The sequence below is a fragment of the Rhincodon typus genome, chromosome 22 (assembly GCF_021869965.1).
Source record: "Rhincodon typus isolate 14 chromosome 22, sRhiTyp1.1, whole genome shotgun sequence".
In the NCBI taxonomy this organism is placed as follows: domain Eukaryota; kingdom Metazoa; phylum Chordata; class Chondrichthyes; order Orectolobiformes; family Rhincodontidae; genus Rhincodon; species Rhincodon typus.
Genome location: NC_063353.1, coordinates 20,162,492 through 20,172,934, shown reverse-complemented (window position 1 = coordinate 20,172,934; position 10,443 = coordinate 20,162,492). Strand labels below are relative to the sequence as shown.

At 40.6% G+C, this 10,443-nt stretch overlaps 1 protein-coding gene across 1 annotated transcript; it reads left to right on the top strand.

Annotated features, from left to right (window-relative positions):
• Positions 1-9,262: 9,262 nt before the first annotated feature.
• On the top strand, positions 9,263-9,595 carry LOC109912374 (histone H2B-like). Its single transcript, XM_048610592.1, has one exon. The coding sequence runs from the start codon at positions 9,263-9,265 to the stop codon at positions 9,593-9,595; it is 333 nt and encodes a 110-aa protein (XP_048466549.1).
• The last annotated feature ends 848 nt before the right edge of the window (positions 9,596-10,443 follow it).

Sequence of the window (10,443 nt, the reverse complement as noted above, 5' to 3'; positions counted from 1 at the left end):
AATTAGTATCATTTCTCATTGATCTGAAAATAAAATGTATAACATGCCTTAAGGTTTTCACCTGCCCCATACTGAGTAGAGGCCTTTATATGCCCTTCAGTGCAACATTTCCTATCTTCACCTCTAGTATGAATGAGCAGACTACATTCGGTATAAATAACAAAATTTTGTGAAACTGATGTTTGTGAATAACAAACAGCCAATTCATTAAGAGAAATTAGATTGCATTGGATTCATTTTTAGCAAATACTCTGCATAGATATTTTAAATATTAAGACAAAAAGCAACAAAATGAAAAATATCTCATTCAGCCAATCAAATGAACCCCGAGGGGTAATTTTCTTTGTTTATTGCCTGGGCGGTAATGCAGCAGAAAGGTTCACCCACTTTCAGCAAAATGAAAATTGACGAGGTCTATAATGGACAGGCAATTCATTCTGTCACATTAAGGCCTAGGCAGTGAAGCTCAAAATTACTGCCCGTTTTTCAGCCATGACAGTACCTTTTCCCAAATTGCAGTTTATGATAATCAGGATTACAATTATGTTTGACAAGGAATATGACAGTACATGTACATTTATAAAGTTAAAAAAAGACATCCAGTTAACAAAAGGCATCAATTTTTTTGTCTATATGGATAGAGGAGAAAGTATAATTACTGGATTCATTTTGTGTTCCCTTTGTCAAAGGTGTTTAGTTTTATTAATTTCAGTGACAGATTATTTTGGGTTTCATGATCCATGTTCAACTCCATGGGCAAGAAATCAACTCACGTCATAAATTTCATAAGCATGAAATGGGCACTGCAGCTGGAATAAATGCCCAAAGACATCAGGAAGAGGCATGCATGAGATTGAAGAGTAACGATTAAGATTGGCAAATTGACACTACTTATGATGCATATTAGTGGCTTACCAAATTGTGGAGGCAGGAAACCTGGTGTAAGTAATCACAATTAAAGGCAGCCCTTAAAGGGGGTGGCACAATTTGTCTTTGCTTGACTGAATCCATGCTGGGCAGGGCAAATGGCAGGCTGAGTAATAGTGGCAATGGCCCCCAATTCTTGATTTAGAAGTTTTGCTTCAGGAGGTGAACACGAGAGCAGAGGTGCTGCCTCCAATGGCCATCACAGGGTGCTGAGGCACATTGCCCAGTCCCAGAAGGCAAGATGTACAAACAGATCAACATAAGAAACATTGCACCCAGCACCTGGCTGCAACGCCAGAAGTTTAACGAACAGAGCTAGCAGGGCTGCAAAGGTAAGACTCCAACTCACATCCCTCTGCCTCATCTTGAACCATCTCGAGTCCCAGCTCTCCTCCCCTCCCCACCATGTTGTTTCACCAATTGCAGCACGTTCCTGAGCCTCTTTCTACTCTTACTGGTACCCCGTTTTCACTCATTGAAATGGAAGTGCTGAGGCTCAGGCCATGAGACTGGCACTGCAACAATGCTACTACCCTCACCATTAATTCCCTCACTTTCTCACATCATAAATACTGTTCTGTCTTGACATGTATATCTTCACAACTCTCCAGCTACTAAGGTAGTTGACCCCCCGTGAAGCTGGAGGATACAGTCCATAGGGATTTGGACAATTCTAGCCTCTTTTCTTCTCTTTGGTAACCTCTCCCTCACACACTCTCCATGACAAACTGATGCTGCTTCGAATCTAATTCTGCCACTAATTTGCCTCCGGTCGCCTTGTCATCAACAACCTATTCTTATGTGCTTCCCAAATCCATTTGAAGTCATGACAATGCAGTAGAGGATGAGGAAGCATGCCATGACACAGATTTACTTACAGGCACCAACTCATCAATTGTCACCCCATATAGTTCAGAAGTAAGTTGAAGGTGTTGAGTAATGAGCAAGGACAAGGCAAATTGGACACCCCAAAAAGCAGCTCACCCAAGACCACATTCACAAACTGGCTCTAGTGGGAGAGTACAAATGCCAACTCCAAGGGCTCAGCAACAGTAACAGACACGTAACTGTGCACAGCAACTGCTCAGTGTGTTCAGCCAACTGCAATGGGATCAGCATGCCCTGTGAGATATAATGTGGAGATGCAGCTCCATGATATGATGACAATCGTGGAAAATGTGGTCACATCCATTGTTGATACCACAGGATCCTGAGTTGTGAAGCCTCTGGTGAAGTCTCAACCCACTGCCATTTTGTCTCAAGGTTCCAGCATTTCCTCTTTCAAAGCATATGTTAAGCATGAGTAGGAGGTTATAGAGTGTCCTATTACTCCTGCCCAGCCTTCTCAATCAGAGCAATAGGAGATACACGCCTATGAGGATGGCACTGATACAACAGCAGTAGTCCTCAGATATATTTTAAGATTTTCAAGAAGTCACTCTCCAATTATTCTCCCATAAAACTATAGCGACCAAAACAAACCAATGAAAGGGCTACAAACAACAGATTATCCAAAAAAACTATAGTAAGTGTAGTCTCTTTGCCAACTGTGGTGCTAAGAATTATTTGATGACATGGATGAAGAGTTGGGGTGTGGCCGTTAGACACTTGCAAATAAGCAAATCTAAATAGATAAGTTCAGTCTGGGAAAGAATCTTGAACTATGTACCATTTAACACCCAAAATAAAGGTGAAACCAATTTGTTGTTTTGACATTTCATGGCATTAATATGACTGAATCCCCAACAATAACATTCTGGAGCACATAATTGATCAGAAACTGAACTGAATCAGCCATGTAAATATTGTGACTACAACAGCAGGATAGAGACTAGGAATTCTCCAGCAAGTAACTCAACTCCTAACTCTCAAAACCTGTCCACTATCTACAAGGCACATGTCAGGATTGTAATGGAAGACCCTCCAATTGCCTGGATGACTGCAGCTCCAACAATACTCAAGAAACCTGACACCATTCAGGAAAAAGCAGCCCACTTTATTGATGCCTAATCCAACATTTTAAACATTCACTCCCACCATTAGCCAACAATGGCAGCATTGTGTATTATCCATAACTTGCAACTGAGCAACTCACCAAACCTCTTTTGATAGCACTTTCCAAAGACCCATTGCCAGAAAAACAAGGGCGTTAGGCATCTGGAAACACCAACGCTCATGACTTGGAACTATATTGCCATTCCTTCACGATCTCGGGATCAAAATGCTAAACACCATCCCTAGAGCACTTTTAGTGTACCTTAATCATGTGAACCACAACAATTCAAGAAAGCAGATCACCATTACTTTCTCAAGGGCAATTAAGGATGGGCAACAAAGGATAGCCTATTCAGTGATACTTATACCCCAGGAATAAATTAATAAAATAGCCTTGAGCTGCAATTCCAATGTTACTTAATGAAATAGTTAAAGACAATTTGACTCAATGAGGTTGTCCCCGCTAACAGCTGATGTATGATTTACATTCATAGATTCCTTCTGGTCTATTTAATCTCCTGCAGGAAGTACATGATGAGAGCTGAAACTTCCAAAAAGATAAACATCTGTGAAACTTTTCCCTGACCTTTGAAGGTAATCAAGAAAGAATGGTAGTACATCAATCTAACATCACAATATACATTAGTCAACCCTGACTGCTTGTATTTGAGAGATGACATTTCCATGGTCCCAGCAGGACTGAAAGCATAGTGCTCATAGAACGTTTGATCATCTATGCCTATACTTATCCTTGCAACCTTCAATCCTGTCCTTAACCATAGAAATGTCATCACCAGAAAGCAACTGGTCAAGCTTGAATAACGGCAGCATTAGAGGGGATAGATATCGTACCTGGCTGTTTTTGGGAGCTGGAAAGAAATTTTACAGAATGATTTCCCCAGAAAATGGAATAGCTGGGAGTAGTATTCAATGTTAAGTTGGATAGGGAGGTAATGAGCTATTTTCTAATTTGTGTTTTTAGAAGTTTCACACGCATGTACAAGACATTCAGCCGTATCGTGTTAAGGAATTAAAGCAGAATGTCTCTATTTTTGAAGGTTCAGTTCCCAGCTTCCACGGATGATTATCTGTAAATTAGATCTGAAAAAAAATTAAGCTTTGTTGGATAATAAATAAGTAGAGAGGATGAGCAAAGAATGGGAATATTATAACTGTTCCATAAAACAGCAAAAAGAGAGGTTAGAAGTTTTGATTAGATATAAAAGAACTGAGACTTCCATTCATTTAAGGCAGACATGAAGACACTGGATGCAATTTTTTGGATAAGTTGAGGAGCGTCAATGGGCCGGAGGCAATGAATCACTTTTCTCATAGCAGGGTAACATTTTGTCACACAAACCAGGCAGCTTGCTTTGTTGGTCAGCAGACCTCAAGAAGGTATACGTCTTACTGTGCAGTAATGTGCAACATCAATCTCACACCTGCACCAAGGGCCAGCAGTTTAGATGGCTAACACACTGCATGTGCAGCAAACAGGCAGCCCTGTCTCAAAATCTTAGCAGTTTAGTCCCCACCAGCGTCCATGGAGGCACCCGCCAGTCAAGGGGTCTCAGCACAGTGAGTCAACGGCAGCTTCTGATACCAGTCCAGGGAATGGCCACGGTTAGACATCCAAACAGGGTGTTCTTAAGCAGGGGCTCCGTGCCTCTGCTGTCCAGGAAGTCAGCCATGGCAAGTCCAAAGCAGCATGTTTCAGGTGAGTGCATGGGAAAGAGGTGTGGGGCAAACACAGTTGGGGAGAGATGTACGGGTTAGTGAAACATTGAAGTCTTGGTATCCCTGCAGGAGCTGCCCTGGTCTTCCCTTGCAGAGACGAGGGCTCTGTCCTCACTGGGGGCATGAAGCAGATTGTCATGCACTCCTTCATTCATAAGGTTCTCTCTATGCCCTTCTGGGGGCCGTTTTCTCCTGGAATGAGAGAAAGGGAAGGGTTGAGTGAGCTGAGTATGTCTGGTATAGCTGTTAGTGTGGGTGCAGGTGGTGAGGTGTCCCACAAGAGTGACTAAGTAGCACAGCAGGCACATTGTGGGAACAAAAACAGAAGTTGTTGGAAAAGCTCAGCAGATCTAGCAGCATCTGTGAAGAAAGAATCAGAGTTAATGTTTCGGGTCTGGTGACCCTTCCCCAGAACTGAGCAAGGGTCATTGGATCCGAAACGTTAACTCTGACTTTTTCTTCACAGATGCTGCCAGACCTGCTGAGCTTTTCCAGCAACTTCTCTTTAGGTTCCCAATGTACAGCATCCGCAGTTCTTTCGGTTTTTATTCAGGCACATTGTGGGGTAGGGACAGTGAGACAGTGAGAGAAGATGTTGCTGGCAAGAACGAGACCATAAGCCTTTGTGAGAGGTGGCTGCAGCAGCAGAGATAGAGTGAGTGTGAGGTAGCAGAGGGTGAAACTTACCGTTTTGCAGCATTTAGCTTCCTGTGTCACTGCTGGCTGGTCCTCCAGACTGAGAATACGGCACTAACCCAGGTGGTGACCTCAGACCAGGCTGCCACGGTCTGATGTCAAGGCCTCCTCTGCCAGTTCTCTGAGAAGTGAACCTCTCGTTTGCACCATCCCCTCGACCAGGAGATCCCAGTCCCTGTTAGACAATTGCGGTGCTGTCTTCCCCTTCTCCAACGGATTCAAAATCTTCACATCACTGAGCAGAGCAGTTGAGGAATGCCAATGCTCATCCCACATGCATAGCGGCCTTTTAAATATGGTGCAAGCATGAGGGATGCTCATCTTTCAGTGGGTTTCCACTGAGTTGCAAGAAAATCTAGGAATAACACACGATACAATGGTGCAGGGATCAGAAAGACGAATGCCGTAAGACCGGGCTTGGTATTAGTGAAGTGTGTCTGGTAAGATATGGCAAGAAATTTTGCTAAGCCTCATAATGAAAACTCAACATAACTCACACTTAGCCGAAAAATGTAAAATTTGCCCCATCTTTCTTTTTGCTGTTTTCTATTAAATATATTTGTTGATGTATTTAAAAGTGGTGACCTGCAATTCTAATAATTTAGTTGGAAGTGAATTTATCAGTAAAAAAGTGTTAATTTAAATATCGAAAAATGACTTCACAAACTATGCTAAAACATCTCTTAGCTTAATTGGTATACACAAATCAGTTCAGTAAATTCAATCATTTTTGAGATTAAAAATATCTAAAAATATATCTTCTAGTGCTGGATGCCTGAGACAATTAGTGCAATTTGAGAATCCTTCCAGACACAGTGCAATCAGTGATATCTCACAATTTCGAACTGTAGCTCAAAAGAGTGTGATGGCTATGGCTTAGTTTAGTAGCAGTGCCTGATTTGGATGAACTTACTTTTGCACCCGTGTAAAAGTTCATGCAAAACATGAGTGCCAATGGTTTTTAACTTACACACAAAATATTCCAATTATATCTGCTGTCTTGTACAATTCAATCCAGAATATGCTGACATTACTCGCATAAACTCTACAACGAAGTGCCTAATTTCTGTCAGCCAGAATAATTCAATAATTGTAATGAAATATAATTGATGTCAGTCAGAGATTATCTTGTTCCTTGCATTTGATAGAAATATCAGTTGCTCACTTAACTGTTATAAAATGAATCAAAATCCATTTGTCCTATACATTGTTAAGAAGTAATGAAGCCACACAATGTTACATAAAAATGATATGTCTTAACCAGGTTATTTGAAAGAAAAAAATTGCATATATAGAGTACTTTCCATGACCTCAGGACTTCCTCGGCACCTTACAACCAAATGAAGTACTTTTGAAATGTTGTAATGTCAGGCACTGCTGTGCTGCCAGTTGCACACTGAGAGCTTCCACAAATAGCAATGTGATAATGACAAGATAATCTGTTTCTTTTCATGATGTTGGTTGAGGTTTAAATATTGGCCATTACACTGGAGAGAACACCCCTGATTTAGTTGACCTGTCCAACAACTAACCAGAACTGAGTACTGCAGCAAAAAATGGCTTTTATTATTTCACAAATCAACTTTCACTCAAATCTTCCATGTTTGGGCAATCCTGAATACAGTTTATACTTCAAGGACATACTCAACTCAATTACATTCTGTAGGCATCTAACTGAAACACTCATCTTTTAATTACTAATTATGCTGTCACACACAAATTTAGTCTTTATCGATTGTTTGCTCATATACATACATCACAGTGGACTTCAATCTCACAAGGTTTTACTTGCCAACTGTGATAAGAAAATCTGCTCACATAGACTGAGAAATAGTTTTCTACCAAATACGCCTAATATTTTCTAACCCACAGAGAGAGGTTGGACTGAAAAGGCCTAAGAAATTAGTGACATGCAATCCCACTGAGTCTTTGAGGGAAATCTGTCTTTTGCAATTTTCCAGTCAATGTTTAATGACTACTGAGATTTGTCACACATTTTCTGCAAATATTTGAATTCTAACATGTGCAATTTCCCATTGTCCTCAACAATATGCCACACACGCGTGCAAAGGGCAACAGTCAGCATAAGTAGAACCTGTAAACTTAAAGGAACCATCAAAAGTGCAAAATCAATTTGAACATTTTCTCCCAATTATTTTAATTTGACTTCCATAAAATATTTTCATGCAGTTTTCTCTGCAATTTCCCATTGTTCTTTTTGAATAAACTTTTCGTTGGCATCAGAACATGGTTGTACTCCTGCAGTAACAAACACATCCAAATACATTTCATATCATTCCCAGGAAGCCCATTGGCATTGAAGCATTTACAGGAGTTTGGTAGAAACTGAGAATAGTTTACAATATGACGGATACAAGGGGGAGCTATTAGTACACAAAATTTCAACTTAACCTCTAAAAAAAGATAATGAGTCCTTGACCAGTTCGTACGACAATGTAAAATGAACTATAAGGCCTATGTTGAAAGCATCCTAACAGCATTATTTAACAGCTGAAGTACAGTAGTTTATGGGTCAGCAAGGACTGGAGCCTCATAGGTGTTTATGGCACCATATTATTTCCAGGCCAAGCAATGCTGTAACGATCAAGGACAAATAGCTGCGGAGGTTCTATTCTGCGCAGCTATGCTGTTAGTTGCATAACCTTCAGCATAGAGAGAACAATAACAGTGATAGAGTTTCTCCCCTTCTTGCCTTCCAGGAATTAATGGATGAATTAGCAAATGACCACCTACATAGCAAATATGTGATTGGCTCACCAGTCAGCATATCCACCACTTTCCCAAAGTCACTGTATTGCTATTAAGCAAGATGAGGGATCATAAATGGCAGCTAAGTGACTATGGGTCAGCAGGTTCCTGCATTTGTTCTGCCACCATATACACCATCTCAGATACGGCGAGTCACCCCAATGCTCTTTCCTCAAATCCATTTATTGCATCCTTCAGGATGTGTATAGATGTATTGATACACAGGGCCGTGGGTGCAGACTATTGTGAATTACTATCTTGTCCTGGATCATCGGCAATATTGACAGACACATACTTCAAGTCAAGAATGATGGACTTGTTACAAGATGCTAACTGTGCAATGGCTATGTGAGCAAAGGCCATAGTCCAGGCCCTCCTGCTGTACAATGAGGAGTTGGAACCCATATAAAACCTTTCAACTCTATGCCCAGAGAATTTGTGAAATGAAATGCAAAGTGTAAAATATAATGATATCCTGTAACTGTAAGTGTAGTGAGGCACCACTGCAGTCCTTGTACTGAGGAAAGTGAACTGTATTGCACTTTATGTACTGTCACATTTGAACTGTTCTGTAATATACTTTGATAAATGTTTTGTGTAAAATTGTGTATTTTTATAAGAAAAAAAGTAGTGTGTAATATGTATGTGTAGGTGGGTATTCCTGTGTGGGACTATTGGATAAGGTCCAACTTATAAAGTTTTAACTGGAAGGCTATCTGTGACAATTTTCCCCAGGTGATGTACAACTTGTCACTTTTGCATTTTCTTCCAGTTCAGTCCGTTTCCTTCAGTTTGAGCCGTCTTGCCATGAAAACATAGGGTGAATCTTCAACTAAATGTAGATGGAGCTCTTACACAGTGTCAGTGTATTTAAGCAACCAAGGTTATGCTGTGACCGTGAATCAGGCAATTACTTTCTATTACAGCTTTTGTGTATGAATCCCTTGAATGGGTGGATGTGCAAAAGATTTCTTCAGAATGTGTGTCAGCTCGGTCAACATTAAAAGAGCTGAGAGGTTATGTCAGAGCAGAAAATATGAAAGAACTGCTGCACTTAGATGGGTCATGTAACAAGGATAGAATCTGCTTGCAGATTCTTTGTTTGAAATTGATCATTGTTTTGGCTGATGAGAAGAAAATGCAGCAAATCTCTAGAGAAGGGTGCAAAGAAAATAATCAAAAAGATGCCAGAGAAGGGCAGGAAGAAGCGGAGAAAGAAAGTTACACCAGCTACACCTATAAAATGATGAAGCTGGTTCACCCTGATACCAGCATCTCCTCCAAGGCTATCATGAACTCATTTGTCAATGGTAGTTTCGAGCATATCATGTGGGAGGCTTCCTGCCTGGCTCATTTCAAGCAGTTCGGAGAGATCCAGATTGCCAGGCTCCTGCTGCTGCCCAGGCAGTTGGCCAAACATGCCATGTTGAAGGACACAAAAGTGGCGACCGAGTACACCAGCTCCAAGTGAAATACTACATAGTATCGAAAAGACAAACAGAACCTACTTGCAGTCGGAAAATGTTAGGCAGCAAGTTGCCTCTAGTAAGGAATGGTGCAATGACAACAAATGATTCTGTCTTCAATAATTTCCTTTCAAACAGTGAGCCAAAGGCAGACTACATCATTCAATGCTCATCCAATGAAAAGCATTCAAAATGTGTATGGGAGACCAGAAAAACAAAGGATCACTGCTGTGTTCCATGTTCAGAGGATCTGGATGGAATTGAAGACAAAGTTTAGCAATATCAGAAAATCAGCCCAAGTTAAGATTACAAGGCAGCTCTATATACAAAATATGCCTCTGTATACAAGCTACAGATTTTCCTATTAATACATTATGCATGTGAAGCACCCAAACAACTGCACATGACCTTCTTTCATAGTTACATATGCAAAGAACTTCAAACTGGAATTATCACAATATATTTCTGTAAGATTGAGTCTTCAAAGCAAAATTTCTAACAAAGCTGCAAGACAAAGCAGTATACAACAAGAGTGCAAACCCATCCAGCGTCAGGGCCCAAAGTACTTGCTTTTTCACAAATACTTTGAGACCACTCTGGAAGTGCCAGGGCTCAGCATTATGGAGGAGACAGCAATTTGTGAAGCCAGAGGTTGTACCAATTCTCAGGAGTACTGTTTGTTTTTCTTATTTTTCTTTTTGTTACATAATCTCATTTAATGCCAAATAATACGTGATCATTTAAAATAATATTAGATTATCTTGCAAACAGCTTGCTAAGTTCTTTTCCACTTTTGTTTCTAAAGGAATTCCCCCAAATCTCCACTAGAGTTTGCACTGTCCCAGGAGACAGA

What these genes read in the sequence shown, in the direction of transcription:
- LOC109912374 (XM_048610592.1), top strand. Translation starts at nt 9,263, where the DNA reads ATGCAGCAAATCTCTAGAGAAGGGTGCAAAGAAAATAATCAAAAAGAT.